We start from the raw sequence: 25,563 nt of genomic DNA, 5'->3' as shown, positions 1-25,563 counted from the left end.
GTGCAATATAAACTATGTCGTACGTGCTTGAGGCAATGCTTTGCATGGGCTGCCCAGCCGCCCTTGGTGTGCACGCAGTCATTTAATGTAATGCTTCATTTTTATGGTGGGCACCTTCAGTTAGTAGCTCCACCAGCCAGTTGCCAGCGGCGCTGGGGCTGCATTTTATCACCGGGACTTGGGTCGCTCCTAGAATTCCCACTCTTACAGCCCCCACACTCTCCAATGACTGTAGCGTTCTGAAACAGCAGGCGGAATGGCAATTAAAACCAAGAGTGTACGAATGCCAGCAGTCGATTGTCTGCTCTGATTTTAACCCACGTTCAAAATACTGAGGCACATTCAATCGTGAATTGACTCAAAAATATAGAATTGTATGTTTCCCCAAGTTTACCTTGATTGTGCTGTCAACATCGTGTCATGAAATGATTCAGAATTGATTTGGGTATCTCCACAGTTGAGTCTACCATCCCCAGTTGAAGAGCAGTTTGTGGAATGAGATATCACAGAACAACTTCCGGAATATCTTCAAGTGACCTCGTTATCAATACCAGAGGGCGGCACGCTGCCACCCACCCTGCTGGAATGTATCCGAATTAAGTGCCAAATCTTCACGCAAATATAATACGCTGGGTTTTTTTGTGCAGTCAGTGATAACTCGGTATTTATTCAGGGTTTTAGCTGCCTGCATTCTCAGCAGCGCCAGCTCAGTGATCAGACCTTTGAGTCCCTCGACCACCTCAATGAATACACTTTTAAAATATACTTCATAATGAGGGATGGAACAATTTATTTCTGACGATACGATGAATTGCTGTGATTTAGAGTCGCAATTTAACCCAATAATCTATTATTTTGCAACGTGGTGAATGGTTTAACACGTAAGCTTTCGCGACCAATATTATTCATAATCAACGTTTTTGGGTTTAGATCGCGTTGTTTATAAATGTGTCGTAACCCTCCACCACCCGACACGGCCAATCAGTAAAAAAAGTGTCACGTTGACAAAAGACAAATAGTTCACTGCTTTAGCCCAAATTGTAAATTGTTGTGGTTTCACGCTTCAACACACCGGTGGGCTAAAGCAGTGAACTATTTGTCTTTTGTCAACGTGACACTTTTTTTACTGATTGGCCGTGTCGGGTGGTGGAGGGTTACGACACATTTATAAATAACGCGATCTAAACCCAAAAACGTTGATTATGAATGTGGTGAATGGTAGTATATGGAGTGGCTGCCGAACTGACATGAACCTATGATATGCAAAATAAAATCGTCAACCATGATCAATTCACTGCCAGATGAAGTCCTCGAACAATTGCTGTCCCTTGTAATCCAACTGATGTAACAATCCACATATCGTCTGCACGTGAGCTCATGTCATTACTCTTTCTCCCGGTTGGACGTATTTGCCCCGGTGGACAACATATAAGAATCTAAAAACATTGATTGCATTGCTCCACTCGTAATCATTACCCCTGAATTTAATCTTACTCTGCGAATTAATTCATTATGGCTTTTTTTGACGAGCAAATATCCAGGCCACGTGGTTGGCTGCTTGCAGCGTAGGCTGCAACGCGGGAAAAAAACCCCCAGCGGCTCCTTCAGCAGCCCTTGTCAATTTGTGCCCCGGAGGTACAAGAAGACGTCCGTATTTTTGGGAACATCTCATACATCTCCTGAGCATCTTTTGCTTGCGCTGGAGAAAAATGAAAATAAAATAAACACACACAAATGAATGAATTGCAATCCTTGCGTTCCTTCCCCGCGTGCACCGTGATGATCTTTTCACGTGGCCGTGTGCTGACTGGATAATGCAAGCCATCAATTACCGCCTCTCTTATGGTAAGTGCCGAACGAAAAGTGCACAGACAGGCAAGGTGTCAAGCTCCAGATGCTGTCCTAAACAAGCACATCTGGGAATTGAGTGACTGCGGGTTTTTTCCCCCCTCCCTCCCATTGTGTTTTTTTCGTATCGCTGTCTTTTTTTCCCTTTGTTACAAATGACACAGTATCTCGGCAAACTGCTCCGCGTGTCTGATTAGAGGCGGCAGTGATTACGCAAACGAGTAACGCTTCGCGTGCCTGGGCGCGTGCATCGTAGCGTGCGCAACGTAGCGTGCGCGCTGCAGTTTGGGGAAGTTATTGCTCTGAGCTACTCAAGCGGGGTTGCAATGAAATGAAATAAATGTAAAAATTGTCTTTGTTTCTTCGTCAATGCAGCCATCCACGGGGACGACTCTTTTTTTTTGCTGTTGTTCTTGCTGCATCGTTGCGATTTGCAATTCTTGGCACGGGTCACGGACGTGTCCGGAGAAGGCTAGCAGACGGTTTCGTCGTTATTGCAGGGATGCCAAGCGTAGTCACGTCACGTCACGAAATAGTTAAACAAAAATCCACCTGTACCACTACGTAACGTGTCGCTATTTTTCACTCTGAGTTGCAAGCTGCTGTGGGAGGGATGGTAGGGTGATTAAAACACTGCGTTAGGAACCTAGACATCTTACTGAGTTTAATTCCTGGAAATGGGGGGACCCCACCCCCCCCTCACCGCCGTTTCCCCAGTCACACTGACGTGGGTGGTAGTCGGTTGACAAAGAGCCGTTAAGTATTATTGTTGTTTATAATTATCCAAGCGGCCGCTCATTTAAAAATGTTTTAATTGCGTGGCAAGAAAACTCGGCGGCTCAAAATGCCTTTGGAAATGTTTTGCTCTGGCCAGAGGAATGTGAGATTTCTTGTGGCCCAGCTCCTTTATGCCCAGACGTACTGTAAATTGAATAATTGCGTGATAATAGAATGTCAGAGTTTCCCTTCTGCAATCTGACGATGTCCCGTTGACACTTATTACATGCGTAGCGACCGGATAGAATATGGGGTGAGCATGAGTGATAGGGAGGTGTAGCAAATCACACAGAGAGAGAGAGGGGTGAGGCGCATGCAACATCGAAATGTGAGCAGATTGAAGGAAGGTGACCACGAAAGCAGCATTTGTTGATTTCTAGGGAGACGGAATAGATAGAGACTGCGTGGAGACATGTTACCAATTACCAGAGAGGTGCCAGGTGGGGAAAAAGGGACAAGTAATTTGGAGGAATATTAAAATGAGATGATAAGACGGCTGGGGAAGCTCTGGGGTTTGGAAGAGGAAGGTGTCGTGGAGCCGAGCTGCCACCATAAGTGAGCGAGGGAAGAGCAGGGGAGGGCCAGGCAGAGGTCGCAAACGGGTTTTGATTCCTTACCCGTACCCGTACCCGGCCGCACCAGGGTCGCAAACGGGTACCCGTACCCATACCCGGCCGTACCCGTACCCGGCCGGGTACGGGTATCGGGTACCTGATTGCGACCTCTGGGATGAAGCCATGTTGCAGGCGCGGGTGGGTTGATTCTAGGAACTTGAATTGTGAGAAGAGACAAGACGTTGGGAAATGAGTGATAAATAGTTACTCACCAGTGACTCACGGCCTACCCGTACCCGTACCCGGCCGCATCAGGGTCGCAAACGGCTACCCGTACCGGTCGGGTACGGATAGCCGGGTATCGGGTAGGGTACGGGTATCGAGTACCCGGTTGCGACCTCTGGGGCCAGGTAGTGGCAGAGGAGGGCCAGGGAGGGGCAGGGGAAGGCCAGAGAGGGGCAGGGGAAGGCCAGGAATGGCCAGCGTGTTTGTTGTCACATGTAAAGTGACACAAACACATGCGTCCGGGGCCGGTAACGTTGTAACATTGTTTGTTCTATTTGTGTCAAATTGGTCATACACCTTCGATAGTTAAAAGTAAGGTAGAGATTTATTCGGCTGCCGAGCGTTCACTGCACATGTGTTTTTGGTGGTAGCTGAATAATAAAAAATACCGTTTGGAAGTAGAGGTGGAAAGCCTCATTAATCTAAAAAATTGCTGAGGAGGTTCAAATATGCTCTGTCGGCATAACAAAAGCTATTAAGTGTACCACGTAGTTTGCAAAGCAGCTAAGGTTGCATTTTAGCAACATGTTCCTCGGCTGACCTCCAGCAACTTGTAGTTTATCTGATTTAAATCAAAATGTATCTGATTTGTTTAAAGATTCCGAGCATCCATTCACGAACAGCTTTCTACATGGAGTCGCTGCGTCCGAGCTCAGCTGAATGTTGCGTTCGCTCTTCATGCGCGACAACTTTTTAAAAATGTATCCGTTGGTGTTGACACCCGCATCGTCCCCATTACGCTCAGCAATGGGGGCACCGACGCCGCCAAGATGCTGCCACTGCAGAAAAACAGAGTCCACTCGAAGGGGAGAAGCCAGAGGTCGCAACTGGGTACCCGATACTCGTATCCTACCCGATACCCGGCCGGGTACGGGTACCCATTTGCGACCCTGGTGCAGCCGTGTACGGGTAGGCCGTGAGTCACTGGTGAGTAACCGTTTGTCACTCATTTCGGGTAGGGTACGGGTACGGGTAGGGAACGGGTACCTGTACCTGGCCGGGAACGGGTACCCGTACCTGGCCGGGAACGGGTACCCGTACCTGGCCGGGAACGGGTACCCATTTGCGACTCTGGTACGGCCGGGTACGGGTACGGGTAAGGAATCAAAACCCGTTTGCGACCTCTGGGAGAAGCCCCCTCACTGAAGAGGAAGCCGGAGTCGTGTAATCAGCGAGATGGGCTCGCTCGCTCACTTCACTTTTCTGCACCGAAAGAACCAAGAAGATGAATCCCTGCAGTCACGAAAGCTTTAAATCGAGAATTGTTCAAGTACGATGGTCTAGAAGATACAGCGAAGGAATCCACAACTTACAACAAGTTGCCTGTGGCCCCTGATCTGTTTCTTGTTGGTGAGAGCATTAATTACATGAAGCTGTCACTGCGCACCTGTTAAATATTCATTCGCCAAATGTCTCAGGAAAATGCTTGTGGTGGTCACATCCGCAGGATTATTGGTCCACAATTCATTTCATTGAGTTGATCTGAAAACATTCCATGTTATGTTTCATGGCTTGGGGTGGCATGCAGCAGAGTCGCCAGTGCGATTTGTGATTGCAGCAGTGGCTAATCTGAGCAAAAAACACCCGTAGATCAACGCTACCTTCCCATAAATTTCCATTTGCTCGGAAAGCACGATTTGTTTTTGGAAGCCTTTTTAAAAAATCACGTTTTAAAAAAAGCTCGTGACAACAATACGGTTATAGGTTTGTGCTTCGTTATACGAGTAATTAATTTCAATTTCCAGACCGCGTGGGTCACTCAGATGCTGAATGCAGTGACTACACCTGTTTGGTTCGTCCCACACATGAGAAACTGCTGAATTGATTGGCTTAGAGACACGGGCATATTTACAAAGCTTAGCACTTAACACAATAAAGTGCTTCCAACTTTTAAGTGGTTTATTAAACCACAGTCACCGCTAGGCTGAATGTCGCTGTTATGTGGTTGACTGCTCCCACAGGTAAAGAAGCCAATTTTAAAATAAAATTACAGGCTGCTTAATGGACCATAGGTTTTTGAAGATTCAATTGCCACCTAGGCAGTCAACTTTAGGTTTTTAGAGATGTCACTCTGGGGAGACAGCCTTCGGTGTCTTTACTGTGATGGCTTATAATTTGGCCATGATGTGAATACATAATGGGATAGTTTCGTAAGGTAACATAGTATTTTCATGTGACCAAACTAAATAAACCTTGCTTTGCAGTACTTCACTGATTTTCTTTCCAGAACTCTCCGTGCTTATTTTTTTACACACGCTATATCTGTGAAATAGGATGCATGCAGGCCCCAATTTTTTTACAGGCCCTCCTTTAGGCCCTACATACCATATATAAGTAATAGTTGAGCAACGGTGTCTGTGGCCATTTGGACGTTTTTTTGTTTTTGGATTATCAATTGATATCGTTCATGACTTCGCCATAGATAAAGTGAGGAAAAACAAATTTAAAAAGTGTCGTGAGTGACATGTTTGAATTTACCTTGAGTCGCTTAATTGTGTTAATTTAACATAGGTAGGTAAATAAATACGTTTGACATCATAAAATGTTTTGCAATAAACCCTAGGCCTTTTCCTCCTATTAACCTTAGGAGCCTCATAACCTTACTTCCAGCCCTGGATGCATGCATCGTTCATGAAGGTTTAATCATATAGATACGTATTTGTCGGCTCTAATTTAGTCTGCTGCTGCTGGTGTCGTGCAATGGTTAGTACACTTGACTTGCATTCCAGAGTTATCCCAGTGTGGTGGTAAGAGCAAAGGGAAATATAAAAATAAATCCCCCCCCCCACACCTCTATCCGTCCAGCAGGATCAATAGGCACTCCACAATTAGTCACTCGGAGGTCGAGTCTGGTGTGTTAAAGTACGGTACTGCCACCCCCTCGGATTCTTTGGCTGCTGCTATACATTTTCACATGATAAGTCACTCCGTTGGGTTATTATTTGTGGTGAGGTCGCCTTTGAAATACAAGCTTAAAGCTCGGTGGGCTTTACCTTGTAAAATACAAATATTAATTTTTGTTGTTTTAGTGATTTGCTTACCTTTGCTATAATTTGCACTCCCATTGTGTTTTGTTTTGTTTGTTGTTGTAACAATCTGACCCGCCCCTCCCTGACATCCGTGAAAAAGAGCTTTATCGCTCATTGGATTCCTCCGGTATGAATAAAGATTCAAATTGTGAGACATCTGAGGAGCTTGGAGTAGTCCAAAATACCCTCTTGGGGAAACTTTTAGACCTCCCTCTAGTGGAGCCCCTTCCACCATGAGCAGTGTGAGCGAGACATTGCAGGGCTGCACCTTTACCAAAGTTTAGTCTACCGCTGAAATTTCTGTCATTAAGTTTGAGAATGTAGAGTGTTAAGTTAGAGGCTTCAAGACCTATCACACTATTGAAGACACTTAGATTATATTGCAGGCTGTATGAAATGCCAGTGTACTGCCGTACAAAGGCTCATAAAAGGTAATTGCATGAGACACTGAAAATGGGTTCTGACATCGCAACTCTGGGCACAGCCAAGAGGCGTGATCTTCTTTTGTGGGGGATTTCACCACAAAGGGGAATAAGTGCTTTCTTTTTTCTGTTTCTGACTTCCATAGCGCACGCATTGTTAGAAAACATTTTTGTTCAAGTCATACAAGTCCCATTTAATATAAATCTATACATCTGATATCTGGACCTGTCACTCTGAAACACACTAATGTAAATTGTTCCATTGAAATGACAAAATACGCTGTCAAAATTGAATTACAGCAAAGAATGCTTTGACTGATTTTTTTGTGTCTATAATGGACATTCATTGGGCTCTAACCTCCAATTATATGAAGGGCAAAGTGCTTTATATCCTTAAAAAAATATTTCACTGTTCAGACTATAGTATACACTTTATACATTACACATTATTATTGTAAATCCTTTTTGTATATATAAACAATTCGCTATAATGTTTGCCTGTTGTAGATGTCATGGACTATATATTTCCCACCTGATGACGGACGATTGTGTTGCGCCCGAAACGTCGTGATTTAATTTAGTTGTTTTCATTTATTTGATTGTATTTTTTACCTACGTGACTAAGAGTATGAATCCTTGCAGTCACGAAAGCTTCAAATTTAGAATTAAGATTGTTTTAATGCCAAAATAATCCTCGGCCAGTACCTTTTCCAAATTTACAACTGTCATACGTATACCGGAACGCCAACATATTGCTTGTATTGTTGGTCGTCTAAATAGTTTAGAGATGGGCAGGACTTGTCTTGTTGTCTAGAATACCTTTAAATGTCCACACAATGTAATGCAGACACAAGGGTATGATAGTTACATTATGCTGTATTTGTATGAACATATGATTGGCCATATGTGCCTGAGCGTGCACATGTGCCTGAGCGTGCACATGTGCCTGTGTGCACAGATGCGCAAGGCGTTTAATTGATTAATGAAGCCAGCATCCCATGTACTCGTATTTTGACATTGTATCACATATGTCATTGCAACACATTTCATTATGTTTAATCATCCTTTTACGTCAAAGTATATCGTTTACTATATACACACACACACACACAGGTAAATTGAAGGTAAAAACATATGTAATGTAAACAAAATATGGGTATGTTTACACAACTAATTTCACAAATCTCCCTTCCCTGACTGGACAGGATTCGGAGATTCTTAATGATATGAATCAGATGTCATTTAAATCCAAACGCTTTCGTTGTATGACCTTGTGTCGTCTTGTGCGCACGTCTGTATGTGTGTGGTGTGGGGACTGGCCGCATAATGAGTTGCACACTGCCACACATCCTTCAAACCTGGGTTCTATTCCCGGTCATTGATATCATCAGGAGCAAATGGTGTATGTGCCTGTCCCGGATCTCTCCCGAGTCCTTAAACGAGTTACCCGAGTTCTGTGTAAACATCAGCCCTCGTGTTAGTACAATGCTGTTTGGGTTATTTGACCATACTTCATCATTCTCGTCAGTGTGGGGATTGTGAAAGCGCGGAGCAGAAACAGGTCACAGTACAGTACAACAATGGATTTGTCTGCACGGCTTTCCTGCTGACAACATTTCAGCCTAGAACTCCTCCGGTTAGACACTTGATGACCGCCCATGTGACAACGTCGGGCAGATTCCCCGGTCGTTCGCTCGTAATTTTCGTGCTCGCGAACAACTCTACCCACCGTGGTCTATAAATCTCAACGGCGGGGGGCCTTTGTTCTCTGCTTGGTTTTGCGTGTAGGAGTTCGCGGCACTGACGAAAGAGCTGAACTCGTGTCGGGAGCAGCTGCTGGAGCGCGAGGAGGAGATTGCGGAGCTCAAAGCCGAGCGCAACAACACACGGGTGAGCTGCCGACGCCCACGCGTCCGCTGGCCACTAATTGCTCCCAATCTCGCTTCAGTGCTCCCCCACCTTGCACCCCCCCCCGCCCTACAACGACAGCAGCCAGTCCCCCTCTCCGGCAATGTTCGGAGCAACCCCCTTTGATAACCCAAGCAAGCGGCGGAGGAATCATCGCCAGTGATGGCAATTGCATAGGCGGGCATGGCTGAGAAACAGCAGATAGGGGAGGAGGAGGGTTTTGCACGCTGTGAATTGTCAGGGAGGGCGGGTGGGCGGGCGAGAGAAGTGGTTCAACGCATTTCTCCACAATTCAATGGGACTGACTGATGGAGTGTTTTTGTGGCTTGCACTGCTGCCTCGATGCTTGTTTTTTTCGTTGTTCCTGCTTGTTGCTCTTCACGATGTCCAACGGTTTCGCTCCACGAGCTGGGAGCTTCCAGAATATGACAATCTGTGGTCTGTTGAAATTGTATCAGGCGAGCTTCTGACATGTTGCTGTCACATACATGAATTATGTTATTAAGCTCATTGATGTTTAAGCAAAAGTGGTTGCAGAGGTCTTAAAACAATGCTAAAGTATGTGGCTCAGCAGATTGTTCCTGTAACGATGTGTAATGCGAGCAAGGACAGGGTCACGTGAGTGTGGGCGGAGTCAGGGTCACGTGAGGAGGAGGAGGAGTCAGGGTCACGTGAGGGGGAGGATATAAGGGGAGAACCGGAAGGGGATCGGGAGTGGAGACAGGATAGAGAAGGGAGAGGCCACGCGGAGTGCTGGCGAGGGGTGACACGATTGTCACGAGGCTGGAGTCACGGCACCGTCGGCCAGCGGTGTTCGTGGGGCAGCGGGGGTGTCTGCAGAGTGTGCGGGAGCACACGGAGCAGCAGGGTGGCTGCTGGGTGTGCGGAGTCACACGGACAGCGGGGTGGCTGCAGAGAGAGAGCGAGAGCAGAGGACTCAGACGACGTGCGGAGGCACGAGGCGGAGAAGGTGCGGGTCGGAGCGGAGACATCGCGGGGTGCGAGCAAGAACCCAATAAAGGACACGGAGAACAACATCGCCTGAGAGTCCTTTATTACAGATGGAAGAGAGCTGCATCCTGCTAGAGATAGTGCCGTTTCAGTTACCTGAGAAAATAGTCACGGAGATCAGTGACGTAGCATAATAAACAAATTCAACACATTCGTCAATAGTTATCTAGCACGGTTGGCATGGTCCTTGGTTAATGGAATAAAATCTGGTCGCCTATCTAATTTTCTCTCCATTTGGAGCCTGGGAGTTGGGCCCATTCAGCCCATGGGCCTCGGTTTCAGTTTGATTTATTAGGTACTAGCTGTACTACCCGGCTTCGCCCAGGACTTGGATTCACCACACCTGGCCGCCTTTGTCTCCCCAGTGGCGGTGTTCACACACCACACCACTTACTCGTTTGAGGCTGAGTCGACCTAGGTGAGGCCCAGGACCGGTTCAAATAATCGTCACCGGTGGTGGCCGTGAGCGGGAATCGAACTCGGGTCGCCGGGTTCGTAGCGCAGCGCGCTAACCACGACACTATAATGCGTTACGCTTCCACATGCGCGGATCACGTGACAGATTTGACGTCACAGCTCACTTGATGTGCAAAAATATATGCATTATTGAGCTACCTGCCCCCCTCCAAAAAAAAGTTGATTTTTTTAAAATTTGTGCATGGTGTACAGTCTGGAAAGTACCCACATGGCAAATGTCCAGTTTGTTGCATGTCGGGAAGTACGCTAAACATTTTGAACAGACACACATAATCACAACTTTGCCTTTTATATATATGGAGATAGCCCTGTGAGCCCTGTGAGCCATGCGGCTCTTGACCCGGGTGCAACCGCAACAAAACTAAACATGAACAAGGAACATCTTAAAGTGACTACGCGCAACATAAAGATCCAAGATAAAACGAGCGAGAGTAGGTGCAGTTGAACCGCCTGTATACTCGTTAGCTCACACATGATGTGGGTAACATATGGGCACACCATCATCACTAGTGCAAGGCCAAGGCAGTGTTAGCTACCTTCATAGTGTAAACTCTATACACATTAATGAGATAACATATGTTTTGAAATAACAGGTTGGGAAATAAATGTATAGCTTTAATTAAAAATTTCAAAATGTCACCTTTTAAATGTCAAAATAAAAATGGGCTTAATTAGTGTTAATTTAAATGTAAAAAAATGCCCTCCATATGCTGTCAGACTAGGTTTGTGAAACCGAATGAATTTGTTTAAAAAAAATGAACTGATTTGGGAGTTTGCCCACCATTACTGTTACATTAAATCTAATATTTTATATTGATATCATATTGTTAAATATCGCATGCGTTAGTTAAACACTGTGCTAAATGACCTCGCTTTCACACACGTAATTCCCATTACGTCCCCCTATTCCCTTGCCAAAACTCCTAGGGTACTTATAGAGTCCGCACGATCGCTAATTTACCATTTATTGATTAATAAAGCTGCGGGAACGATGGTTCGAATTTCCCTCGTGTAATACGAAATATTTAATATTGTTCTTGTGCAGATAATGCCATTTACCGCTGGCGTCTCTGCAGGTGTCTCATTAGTGTGCGATAATGGCTGGTCCGTGGCAGCGATCGAGTCGGCCACGATGCTCCACATTTGCATTCCTGGAGACGCCGCCTCGTGTGTCGTAAAGCATCGTTATGGCTACGGGAAAATCTGTCGCTGAAAAAAAAACTACGCCGGCCATGGGAATTCAATTGGATGCTGAGAATTAAACCGACGTGGTCCCATGGAGGGAGTTAGCCGTTATTCACCCGGCTCGGTCAAAAAAAAAATAATGTGTAAACACCATCGCAAGCCGTACCGCAGAGGATGGCGGAACCAGGTGCCAGAGGTCCGGATGGAGTTTAGTGAATGACAAACAGCCGGGTTAATATGTAAATTTTATGTGACTTTACAGCACGTCTGAGGTTAATAAGCTCATACAGCGCCAGGGAAAGAAATCTGTGTTGTTTTTGTATGTTTAATGCAAAGGCTCGCTTAATTCTGGCATTTATGCAGAATTAACTTGCTCAGAAAAGGCCTAGCATGTTCTCAAGGAGAAAGATTGAGGAAATCTCCTCCTTGGGCTGTCGACTGCCCCTGTTGATTGTGCAGGCCATGCGCTCGTATGACCCTGGTGGCTGAAAATCCAGGAGGTCGGAATGCTTATGTGAACCAGGCCAATTTGCACTGAGTTGGTGGTTCACTTCCCTGCCGTAATGATGTCGGACATTATCCAAGCATGCATCTCTACTGTTAATTAAATGTTTGAGCATCTGATAGCAATATAATAGTAAGCTATTCTGTGCCAGTGTCTGGGCTCAAATGCCAAATGTAAAAGTGGCGTTTAGCTTCATGTTCAAATTAAACGAGTCACTTTCCTATATAGTGCCCTGGTCTCTCGTGAAAATTGTCATTTGTATCTCAGTAGATTCCCGCTTGCTTTAAATACATTAGAGTTTCACATATGTATTTTTGCTATAATCAGAGCTGCATTGCTATTTTCTAAATGGGTTCAACTGTTCCTTGGTTTTAAGATTTTCTTTTGGGGTGGGGTGGGGGTGGAATTAGGTTGCATTAAATGCATCTCATAGTGTTCGAACATTATTTTGCAAAAATAATTGCTTTTATTAAATTCATCTTATGGTCAAGGTTGTGTTGGGCATGAATATCGAGACAGATTGTTGGCAGATCCCCAGAAGCAAATAGAACTGGGATCTCTGCCAACGAAGGAATGGGAGCTCAGCCAAGTCCCACTCCGCTCTGTCCCTCCCTCAACACCGGCTGGAGCCCTCCAACGATGGCACTGGTTAGGAATTCCCTGCGTGTCGCACACATTGTCATTGTTTGTATAAATTATAGCGCCATGTGTTTAATTACGACCAATCTGCATGTTTCAGAGGGCACATTTGTTGGAATAATTGAATTTATTTGCAGCTTTAATGAAGATATACAGCAGTGGTAAAATGAAAAATGTGTATATATATAGGAACAGACGTTTAAAAGTCCTGTCGGTGAAAACTCACTCGGTTGGATTTAAACGTGAATACTACAACCTTCAGCGTGAAGGCCTTTGGGATTTTAAGTATACACAAATACGGACTTCCAAACTAACCCATTACTCTGTCGTGTTGGTGTAACATTTGTATGAATCTGTTATTAAAACATTTGATAAATCAAGCAGGGCATTTTGGTACATGGACAAGTCCTGAGTATCAAATTTCAATCATTACATTCTCCATTCATGAATAACGTGGTTACCAAGGGGACCTAGACATTGTTTTAAATCAACCTGGATTGCTTACACCCTTTGTTTAAAATGCACACCATATGCACACGTAATGTAATGTTAAATGGAATGGAGATATCAAGCTACGTGCAAATGGAATACGGAGAACCCAACGTTATGTGTTCTTTGCATCAGAAACTACATGTCAGCCATTGCAAGTGACTTTCATTGGCCATAATTTCTGACATTAAGTCAAGGGTCCTGTTGTATTACCATCAAAGATAAAAATGCGTCCCCCGGGTAAATACAAACCCTGCCACAAGCTTTATCTTTTTTTTTTTGCTATATGCATTACATTAAAGCAGCGTTCTGGATCATCTGAATTTATGGCGCGTAACGTTAATTTAGTTTTATTTATTCTTCCGCACGCTGCACATTAATCTTAAGAGGGGTCCTTCTGTCTTTATATTTACGCGTGCAACATTGCGCATCTGTGTCAGCCCTAGAACAACATACCAGGAAGTAGAACTTCGTAACAAGGATATATAGGTGTTGAAGTGACATTCAGATTAACCACCAAACTGTTACCATGGCCCTTTAGAATATGTCATGGATGCGTCGTAAGTGTCCTGCGTGTGAGCGTGTGATTCATCGCAACATTTGTTAAAGCCATTGACAGGAGGCCAGACAGTAACTTGTGGATTTTATTGCATAAAAGTTACGGGAAATGACCCATATAGCACGCTGCACGTTGAATAAAGATGCCCGTGGACATATATTTATTGTGGTGAACACTAACGGGAGGAGGTTTTCCAAAACCGTATCTCCTACACATCCCGAGAAACTTTCAGGATTAAGCAAAGTGTTGTAAAACTGGAATTCCAGTTTTTTATTTTTTAACAACGATGAACGCTGCTCAATAAATGCCCCTCAGTCCTCATCGCAGGATTCTACGTACCATTCCGTGCCACGTGAAGTTTTGTAAACGCAATGATAACCTCTGAATAATGGGAGAAAGCATGAAACGTTGGGCCCAAAGTTGGTCCAACAGTTTCCACCACGTGACAATGTTGACCCCCACATTGTGTCCTGGGAAAAAAACTACGTTTCCAAAAAAAGAAAGGTGCTAATTGGTCGCATATCACTGGCTTGCACTTGGTTCAGAAACATTGACTTTGACAGCATCTGAACAATGTGCAACGAAAGGTGGATGGGGGTGCGTGCTTTGAATTTCACTGGGAGACTTTATAGAGGAGCACCGGGATCAGAGAACATGCGCAATTTAGAGTCGTCATATTCACTGACCGGTGAAGAAAAGTAAACGGAGGTGGATAAGGCCCTTTTTTTCCAGAAGGAATGATAGCCCAGTGGACGAGAGAACGATGGAGTGGAAACCAAATGAGAACACACCGAGAAGGCATGTGCTGTGTAGGTGGTGAGATGAAATTGGCTCGTTTTCAGGTGCTGGTGCCAGATGGATCGCGCTGCAAGGCAAGACCATTAGCGATGGCTACGGCTTGGGATGGCCTTCATTCTGCAGTGGATAGATAATGATGATGATGATAATCGCTGATTACGGGTATTAAGTGATGATGGAGAAGTCATGCGTGATCCATAAATGCAGTGCTTTTGGTCTGCCGCTATTTAATATCCAACTTATTTTCTGCCAAGCACGAGCGAGTTTGCCGCAATAGCGTTCCACTGTTTAGCATCGTGTTACGCAATGCATTTGTCGTTTTTAGTTTTTACTGGGAGCAGCATGTCTGGCCACAGAGAGAACACAATTGGGATTTTTTTTTTCATAAAAAAGCCATGCTCTGCGATTGGAAATGGCTGAAACGTGGTCAAGAAGATAAGCTGGAGGAGTATTGGCGGTCTGAAGCGTCGCAATGTGTTGTTGTATGGTAGGAAGCAGCGAGCACATTTCTTACGCGACAAATGACTGCAAAAGTATGAATCAGAGCCTTGCGCATGCATATACTTTTCAGATACATTGAGTGCGGTAATTGATGATGGGAGGTCTCTTTTATTAGCATAAACCTGTGGGTGACTTTTATATTCACTTTAAATTAAGAAATATCTTGACGTGGGTATATTTACTTTTAAAAATGTGTTTAATCGTTTCCTACGTTTAGCTCATCTCTTTCAGTTACCCACTGTCGGCCATTATGCACACACCACATATATGCCTTCGTGTACAGTACTGTATATTCCTCGTGCTAATAATTTATCGGTGTTCTTTTGGTCATAACAAGTTGGTGTTTTTCACGATATCACATATGATGGCATTATTCCCTTTTAACTTGCTGTTGAAGGGAGAGAGTAGAACTATTTTCAGGCGATAAGAACGGGGTCCAAGGGCATCCCAGGCCCCACAGTAAATGGCACCCTTATCATTGTGGACTTAATTCAATTCACAATATAAGTCGTATTTATACTATTGATTTATCAAAATTAAAGCCGAACTGACTCTCACAACTGAATAGTGCATTGGGAAATATAGGCAATTCATTTTAAAGCCATGTTTTAAATTGGGATGCTATAGCATTTCTACCATACTGAAATCCAAATTGTGTTGTATAAACTCGAATGAGAAAGTCTATCCTTGTGACTATCCCCACACACTATGACGTACGCAACACATGCTTTAAGTAGAGGTCGTGATCAGGACAGAGGGAGGGTGGTGATTGTTGTGTATATACCCCTTTTTTATATTTTTTATATTATTTTTTTAAATAATTATTCTGCCAACATATATAATATCGTTTTTTTAATAGACACGGGGCAACGTGGGAACGGACACGCCCCCACACTTCCACAGATGCGCGCATACCTCACCTCAAAGGGCTAGAGGGCATGAAAGAGGGCAATAAAGGTCATAAAAACTCCCCTAATTTCACACAAGAGGAACAAGGGAGGAGGGAAATTGCAGGCGGGGGGTCAGGATGACATCCTTTCGTTAAAAAGCCTTACAAAAAAAAACCTTTGATAAATACAAACCAGGCCACGAAATATATAATTATATTCTTAACAAAGGAAACAACATTGACGACAAAAAGCACAGACGGGGTTTGAACCATGTTAGATAAACAAAGTTACCAACTTAGCCATGAAGATTAAGCAAACAATATCTATCCTCACTCCAATTGGAAACGAGACTACAGTCGGCACCAAGGTCGCGACCCACCATTGTTAATTCCATACGGACATTATGTACACTTGGTAGTTCGACACGGCCGGGCCGAAGCATCAAATAATAATTATGGCTTGGGTCACTCCAAAACAAAAATTCCTAGCCGGGATATCAGATTAAATAATCACAAGAAGTCAAATAATAAGTACGGAATTAAAGTGGATCTCCTAGAGGAGCTAAGGGCGGAGAAGTCTCTCATAATTAACCAAACGCAACACCCCATGAGAAGCGAGCAACACGGCCGTCTTTGTCTTTCCGAGAGGATCTCCACACGCAGGCACAAAGCCAGGAAATGGCCCCATAAAGATCGTAGCGCGCGGGCAACGACTCGAGAAAGGAAATTAATAAATAAAACACGTGCAGGGCGTTCCAACACAGACAGCAGGATTTGCACACGCGAGCAAATAACATTTCCATGGGAGATCGGGTCACGATGAAACATCGTGAACACGGTTTCGGAATAACTTGGGCATAATGGAACTAAGCGCATTTCAACTTCCAAACCAAAACAACTTAAGCTGTGTGAGACAAAAGATAACGCCCAGAGCAAGGGAGGGAATAATTAAGCTCGCTTAACGCGTAGGTTTTCGCGACAAATATTATTCAGAAACAAAAACATGGATTAGAATATTTTTTTTTATAACTCGATGCGAACGCGAATCGTCGGTCTGGTTAATGGATAACTTAGGTGGCGCCGTGGCGAGACCCCCACCCCTCCTTCCAGAATAATTACACAGCTGTGTCTTCAAAGCTAATAAACGAACAGACGAACACGCCCACAACGCACACGAACAAAGAGAAAAGTTATATGACACAGCCTTTGAACAAACTCGGGAACACTAGTGGACTTTCCCGATATAAGCAAAGGCAAAATCCATTCAAAGCATCTCGTCTCCGGGGCTTCAGCCCCACCACAGATCGTCACGGGGCGTCGGTTCCACCTCCTCTCGTCACCGCCAACGAAGAAGTTTTTCGTCATCCAGAATGACGAGGTTCGCGGGGTAGCGACGTGCAGCAACAAGCCGAGGTCTGCACCACCTGAGAAGAATCGCTACCCTGAGTCGCCGAGCTGCGAGTGAAGCTGACGGAGACTCCAGCTACCACTCCCGAGCCAACAAAGACACCAACGTCCACCCTGCCACGAACGAAACATCGCTCCTCGTCAGAGTGACGACCAGCGATCAACCCGCAGGAAAGGCGGAGATCGCCAAGCGAGCAAAGCAGAGAGCGCGAAGCAGTGGAGAAAGCCTGATTGAACGGCTGTGAGGAGGAGGACAGCGCCATCGAATGCGCCGTGTGATTAATACGCACACCCAGATCAACCAGCATCAACCAAAACCGATTCGTCATCCCGCAGTGGAGAAAGAGAGTCAAAGTCTTCCGAACGAGCGCCGCCGTCAGAGCTGCAGAGAGGCGCCATCGCGCCGTCAGCTACAGAGGACCGCCAAGCGCCGCCGCTCAACTCCCTGCGGAGAAAGTCGCGTCTGCAATCCGCACGGGCTGAGGAAATCTCCAAACAGGGTTGTATCGTTTCCACACCCACAGGCTCAAGGAAGCACAGAGAATATCTTGTCAAACCAGTTTTCTTTGTCATAGAGTCTCGCGGAAGAATTAATTAAAACAGAGCCAGATTCGCTCTCACACCACCACACACGCCCTCACCCACCATTATTTCAAACATTCCGTTAAAAGGATTTTATACTTGCCGATGAATCTATTGACATACTTTCGCCTCTGGGATACAATAAGTGCTTTTATTACCGCCATATGAAGTATGTCATGCTGGTTTTCAAACTCGGCCAGTCGCCGATTGTGATCGATACATGGGGGAACTAATGAGATGCCTGGTGGAAAGGTAGAGGTTACGATTGTTAGAAGTGTTTTAGTCATCCATTTTCGTTAATTGCATAATCTTGCTCATGAATTATTGACGCATGTTTGACATGCATGCTAGAGTGTCATGTGTTGTTTAGAATTAAAATTGCTTAACACCAATTGTTCGAGTGCTTCTTTCCAAATCCATGCAAAACTGTCTTATTCTTGAGAACTGTATCCTGTAATGAGATCTGAAACTGGAGACCTAAAATATCATAACACACACTAGGATAATCGGTAAATGTTTAATCAATGATAATCGTGTTATTCCGATTGATATAACTCTGGATAAACGAAACTAAGCCTAATTATCATAACTGCACACATTAACATAATCGCAAGCTTCTGCATAAATTACTACGATTATCTCTGTGATTATCATAATTTATGCATATAATTACACACATTAACATAATTAATGCGATTTGTGCGTTTTTCGGAAAATTATAAATTTTTATTATTTTCATCAAAATTTCATAACCCAACATATACAACATGATCAAGAGTTGAGGAATGGGAAGGAGGGTGTACTTGAAGTGAAATGGAGGCTTCTCAACATAGCGTTATACCCGACTGTGACCAAATCACACTCGTACATGGTGGGCATTTCCAATGCAACTGCCTCAAAGGCTGCTGACTGAATTTGAAGCCATCGGTTATATCAGCTTTAGCCCATCTTCTTGGTTCTTTCGGTAAAGTCACGTAGAAGGGAAATAATAAAATCATAAAATAATTCTCACGACGTTTCGGCCACAACGCAAGCACGCTCCAAGCCTGGGGTGTTTCATTCAGACGCTGTCTTCCCGACAGACCTGTTCTTCACCTGAGGACGGCTGCTTGCGTTGTGGCCGAAACGTCGTGAGAATTATTTTATTATGTTTTATTTTTGTTATTTTATTATTTCCCTTGTACGTGACTTTACTGAAAGAACCAAGAATATGAACCCCTGCAGTCACGAAAGCTTTAAATTGAAGCTTTAGCCCACTTATGCTGCATTTTTTACTTCACATTTTGCACTTAGAAAATCTCGAAGATTTTCCTGTTGAAGCCCACAGTTATTGTTGTGAATCTTGTAATTATATTATTAAGCAAAATAGTCAATGTTCGATTTTGGGTTCCTAACTTATTGAATGGTTGTGCGTGGCATTGAATGGCTGCAGTGCATCCCTTGTCTGACGTGATTTTAAACGGCTGTGGCACAGTCACAAACACGTGCTTGAGCCTCTGTCCAAGCAATTCACATTTTATTTCAAAGCTCTTGCCTAAAAAAAAAAATTGCTTAACATTAAAAAAGATCATGTTGGCTGTGTCTCCAGCAAGGATCATCTTCGGGTGAATCACCCTAGAATACATTTGTGCAAGGCTCTTGGGAGTGCTGAAAGGGCGGCAAGGCATGCTGATGCACTGCCCTGAGTAACAAGTGCTCACTCGTAGCACGGTCCCAGCAGACCTCGAGGGCTTGAAACGAACATGGCCTCCTTAGCAACGGCTGTGTGACTCTGGGGGGCTCGCACCTGCTAGCAGACTTCCGATTCGCCACTGCTGAGCTCCTCTGGGTTTGATTTTTGGAACTCTCACTTGAGATAAAACCAAATTCTTACGTGCGGCTAATTGAATGGTCTAGCCTGGTTACCAAAGACTACAGACAATCCTCCACTAATTTGGGTGATAGATGCTCAGCCAGCACCCGATACAGGGCATGAAGAAATGACATCGCCAGAATGCCTGTAAAAAGGGCTTGTTTTTGGTTGAACATGGGAAATACTTGAGTTCTGTGGTTAAAGTCTTTCATTGATGCAATGTGCTGTTCCTCCCAAGCGTAGTTTCCAGAACAGGCCACCGCGTTGGTGTTGGTTTTCGTCGTTGTGCTGCTCCCAGGCCCTGTGATGCATTTTCGGGGTTGTGCCGCATTTCGCTCCGCATCGCCGCGACGGAGCCCCCGTGCGCAGCAACAAACAGAACGACCCGGACGCACACCGGAGCAGCAAGACCTATCATGATTGGCAGCCTGTTACATGGTCTCCTCTTACCCCTGTGCCCTCCCCTCGCCGGCTGTATCCCACACGCAGCTCCTGCTGGAGCACCTGGAGTGCCTGGTGTCTCGCCACGAGCGCTCGCTCCGCATGACGGTGGTGAAGCGGCAGGCGCAATCTCCGGCGGGCGTCTCCAGCGAGGTGGAGGTGCTCAAGGCCCTCAAGTCACTCTTTGAGCACCACAAGGCTCTCGATGAGAAGGTGCCCTCTCACGACACGTCTCCTCGATTCCCCCTCCTGTGTGTGTGTGTGACGTGGGATTGCCGCGATGCCGTCGCTCACGATGATGCGATATTAGGTTTACGATGAGGATTATCGCGGCATCAGTTGACCATAACATTGTTTGCAAGTTTCATAGTGTTTTTGTCTTGCTTTGCTGTGTGTATGTTGCACTTATTTCGCACCGTACGTAGCCGACCGTGTTCTTCGGAGGTGCTGTACTTTCCAGCATGAATAACGATGATTTTACTTAAGTTCTTCAGCTCTTGTTAATTCAGCATAAGACTTCTAATCTAGAAAAAAAAACGGTTACATTTACTCCAGAAATGGTGATGCTATATTACCGCCATGCAGTCAGTTACTCTGAAAAACATTTCATAAAGCATTATTTGCTGGGTAACCGATATTTATTTAAACGTTCATCGAGTTTGTTATTTCATAAAACATTTGTCAGCATAGAAAATATTTCTGAGAGATTATATGAGCAATAACAATCACAACGCAACAATCATTTGTGAGATTGACAATACTATTATTGCATTATTGTGGATATTGCATCTTGTGATATCGCGTAGTTTCACCAAATTGCGGCAACCCCAGTGTAAATTGACCTGTACACCCCCCCCCCCCCTTTTCTTGTCCAAATCATGGTGAACTAATCCGATGTGCATACAACACACATCGCCTTGACAGTGAAACATTCAAAGTGCATCTGCAAACTCAAACGAAAGCAGGCGACGCTCATCTCAATTGGCAGTCCGAAGCCAATGTTGGAAATTCCATATTCGTATGACAGGGATCACTCTCACCGTACGACAAGGGCTGGTGACTTCCCACAGAGTAGTACCTATTTTATCGACCCCAGATAATCGATGTGCTGAGTTAACATTGGGCCTGAATTTTTAACTCGCAACCCTCCGAATATGACGTTGGCGCTCTGCCAGTGTCACACAGATGGATAACCATCTGTGGTTGAAGCTGGTAAGGAAATGCATGCGAGGTTTGTCTGTCCGCACATGTGTACGTGTGTGTGTGGGCGTGCTTAAGTGCATGCATGTGTGTGATTATTTCACCAGAAGCCGAACAGGCAACCGAGACAATTTGTTTGACGGTGATAGTAAATTGCTTTTCATTGTGCCTCTTAGAAAAATCAATCTCCTAAAGCCATTATTTTTAAAATACACATGCATACAACTTGCATACATATTCATTAGACCGCTTTTTGTGTTTAGTTTGTTGTCTTTCCCCCGCACTTTTGGCTAGATACGGTGCAGAAGAAGTTCTACGTATATATTACGGTCGTCTTTTTAAAAGGCACCGCAGAAAGGATTGCTAGACATTGTTCAAGCAATGCAATGAATCAATGTGTTGCATACATTATTTTGAGGCTTGCATTATCGCTCACAATGTGAGCAGTGGCTGGGGGCCGTTGTGAGTGTAAAACATGCAACAAGCAAGAAATGTGGTCCCACAGTGCAGATAACATCATCTTGCCTTGTTATTCTATGCAGTGTAATTATCATCTGAATCGTGGCTTTTCAATTGAACAAACTTCAGCGGATTGTAATTAATTTTACTTAAAATATTGCCTGGGGGGAAATTAAGTGTTTGGCAGGTGATTATTTTTCATTTTTTACGTGATTAATTATACATTCATTATAAATGAAAGGCAACAATGAAGAGCAGAGTGAGGTGAAGTTTGTGAACTTCAGAATGTATTACTGACCGAAATTGTTTTCCTAAATGCAGACATTTTCCTGGACAAAACGGTGACAGGGATTGCTCACTTAGCCACGTAGTCCGCGCCGCATCACTCACTCCATCAGGCAACCCAGTGCCTCACGCCTGTGGAGGTCTCTGTCTTATCACCTGGAGCTCTTCCCAGGTGACACACATGCAGCACTTGCAGATGCTGCAATCGTCTGCACTTTAGTTCATCATCAGTAATTTTTTTTTCTTTATTTGCCATTTTCTGGGACAATGACCTGCTGCCCCCTTCTCTCGTGGCATTTACCACAGCTAATGCCCAGGTCTGAGCTCTTTAAAGTAATCTGGATTGCTTGATTTCCCAGTATAAGCTGACTTTTGTCTGTAGATTGGACCAATTGTTTGTTTCCTATGTTGGGGTGAGGGCGGGGTGTTCCCAAACGCGTAATTTGCTTTTCCTTTTCCAAACCCTCGTTTTTATTTCTCTGTCACATCTTCCATTGTTTGCGACATTATTATTTTCCAGAAAACAAAACATCATGATTCTGTCCCGTGTAGGCTGCCCCAATGTGACCATTCGGCTGGACTTATTGTGACACACCTGCATCAAAGTCTCGAACAGTATAAGCTGCCACAACTCATTCATAGCTGGCTAATGAGTGATTGCTACGCCTGTGCTCATACTTGTTTGTAGAATTTTTATTTTTTGTAATCCTTGCTTTCCACCCTTTGCAAGCCATAATATTATTTGGCACATTGAAGAACACGAGAGATGGCATTGGCAAGGGGATGTTCTCATCCAGCTGTCCGTGGACCAGGACTAATGATGATACAGAGCATTGGGACTCACGTCAAACTATACCTCCATGTGTCATGAATATAAGAATAGTTGGTGTGTGGAATTGTGCCCAGCATGCAATCTCATATTGTTGCCTGTGACATATTTCCACAATATTTTGCCTTTTTTTCTTTGCTACATTTGACGTGTTATGCCTTGCCCCTCAATCGTGACATGGCTATGTTTTGACTTTGGACAACTTACTTGGCTTTGCAATTGAGATGAACGTGCATCCTCTGACGGTTTTATATATATATGTGTGTGTGTGGCGAGCGATGATGCAGCAGTTGGCACCCTCCGCTACAAACCCAGCGACCTCAGTTTGATCCCAGCCACACCCAGCATCAACCCAGGGCCCTCACATTGGTTGACTTGGCCATCACAATAACATCATTAATGGGGAGACAAATATGTCCAGGCGTAGTACTAGACACACACCACCCCCTCGTGGACCATGCCAGTCTTAATAGGTTATTGCTGACACCACTCGCACCAGCACTCTATGTAGGCCGTCCGGGTGATCTTTGTCTTTGAGTGTCCATCCATCTATATGTGCATGTATATGTGTATGCTTCTTTGTGTGTGTTGTTTGTATTTAGAAATGACATGTTTTTAGCATATACGTGTTTGTATATTAATTCCCCGCACCATGTGGACTTTGACATTGGCCGCCTTGGTATGAGTTGTGGCCTTGATGTTAACACCTGATACAATAACTGAATCTGAATCTGGCCTGAGCCTCCCATAGGTTAACTCGGCCTAAAATGAGTACCTTGTGCAGTTTGCGAACATCTGTGTCGGAGATACAAAATAATAATGAATTGTTAAAGGCCCAATCACGCCGACGTGCGCCAGCCTTTGATAGATGCTCACTAACAGCAGCTGGCCCCAGTGTGTATCAGGATTAATGGGGATCATCGGTGTCTTGGTGTGCGCGTGGGCAGGTGCGGGAAAGGCTGCGGGTGGCTCTGGAGAGAGTGGCAGTCCTGGAGGAGGAGCTGCAGGCCACCAATCAGGAGGTGAGGTTCCTACCCCCCCACTCTACTTCCAGCAGCAGGGCATCACCGGAGCTTCACTTACACTTAGCCCTGCCACTCGCGCCGCCTTGACTCCGCAAATCGGCACAAACGTGATTCTCAGCCAGCTATTTAAGTGGGCCACGGTCTTTCCACAGATATCAAAGAGCACTCAGGTCCCCCGCCGCTTGGGTTTTTGCGATCGTACCAGGTCACTCTCCGACGTGTTGTCGGGCTGTTACCACTTGCCGTTCGGCCTGATGTCCGACGTTTCACTGCACATGCCGGGAACCTCTTCAGTTTTAGTTCGGCAAGAAGGTACAACCTGCAGAGCTTGCCATCACTGGAGTTTGGTGAATGGCGGCCCCTTTAGTGCCAGGCTATAATTATAGAGCAGGCAAGATCCCAGCTAGCTTGGAATATTCACACACGTGGGCTGACCTTGAAGTTCAGAAGAGGTCAGGTCACCACAGATGAGGATATCGTTAGGTCTGGTGTTCGGAATTCTTTTCACATATTTTAGGTCTGGTGTTTGGCATTCTTTTCACGTATTGAACAGATTTAGGATATCCGACTGGAAATTAAAGAATCAATGATGTGTGGTCAAAAGCAGTATTTGACTGTAATTGATTTCACTTTACACCTCTCATATGTGGGCTCCAGTCATGGAGGTGGACTGGGCTGTTTTGGGAAATGGTTCTGTGAGAAGAAAGGTGGTCCACACCGGCCTACAAAACCTTCAGTTCTGTTGATTAAAGCCGTCAATTATAAATATTCTACAATAATCACGTCCACATTGTCCTTACTGTCTCGGTAACCTGCGTCGTGTTTTACATGCCTCAGTTGTGGCACGCTTGCATGCGAGTGTTTTTTCTTTCTTTCACCGCCTCATCGTTTTTCACATATCTCCCGATGTAAAAGGGCTGTTGTATTTTAATGGGCTGTCTCTTGCCTTTACGTGATTGATTAATTGTATAGGAAGGACTGGATTCTGCTCTACACAGTGAGTCACGTATGTATTCCCTCAGCCTTGGGAGGGGGACCAGCATGAGCTGCAATGAAGGAGAATAGATTTACATGAAGCATTTCAATGAATGCGAGCGGTCTTGCCTGAACGGAATTGTGACGGGCGCACTAGCCAATTTATAATTAACCGCTTAGCAAGATTGATTATTGATCAGTTGTTGTGTGAAATACATTTCGGCAAATGTTGTCTTAGTGGGCAGATGTTCTCTTTCAAGATGACTTGGTAAAAAGCGTTTTGAACTCATACCTATTTGAAATGTGGGTAGTGTTGTTACCCTGTTCTTGCTATTTGAGTCTGCTTGGTTAGCAGATTGTCTTAGCTCTCCCTACCGCTGATTCTTTATGACTTTGACTTTGGCTGCCACAACCTTGGCTTTATATGCACATAAAAATTCGTTATTTTTTTATTTTATTGCTTTTTGCATTACTCCCGGATGATGGTGTATCTCACTGGTGCTTTATTCACAACGAATATAAATATATTCAAGTGTCTAATTAACCAAAAATTAGTAGCGGAATGAAATTGGACGAAAATGTTGTGAATTAAATTAAGAATGATTATAACGGGGGTATATTTTGTCTGCAAG

General features: G+C 44.7%; 1 protein-coding gene across 14 annotated transcripts in view; it reads left to right on the top strand.

Moving 5' to 3' along the window:
• The window catches only part of PPFIA2 (PPFI scaffold protein A2), a 350,657-nt gene that overhangs the window by 184,188 nt on the left and 140,906 nt on the right, over nucleotides 1-25,563 (top strand). For 13 of the 14 annotated variants that reach the window (XM_078858949.1, XM_078858948.1, XM_078858941.1 and 10 more), the window contains exons 2-4: nucleotides 8,704-8,805; nucleotides 20,207-20,371; nucleotides 23,879-23,953. In XM_078858949.1, coding sequence (XP_078715075.1) covers nucleotides 8,704-8,805; nucleotides 20,207-20,371; nucleotides 23,879-23,953 — 342 coding nt within the window. Of the gene's footprint in view, nucleotides 1-8,703; nucleotides 8,806-20,206; nucleotides 20,372-22,142; nucleotides 22,275-23,878; nucleotides 23,954-25,563 lie in introns of those variants that run through there. The other variant, XM_078858945.1, reaches the window with a different exon arrangement.

Source organism: Lampetra fluviatilis, chromosome 8 (genome assembly GCF_964198595.1).
Source record: "Lampetra fluviatilis chromosome 8, kcLamFluv1.1, whole genome shotgun sequence".
Lineage (NCBI taxonomy): Eukaryota > Metazoa > Chordata > Hyperoartia > Petromyzontiformes > Petromyzontidae > Lampetra > Lampetra fluviatilis.
This window is presented reverse-complemented; position numbering and strand designations above follow the sequence as displayed.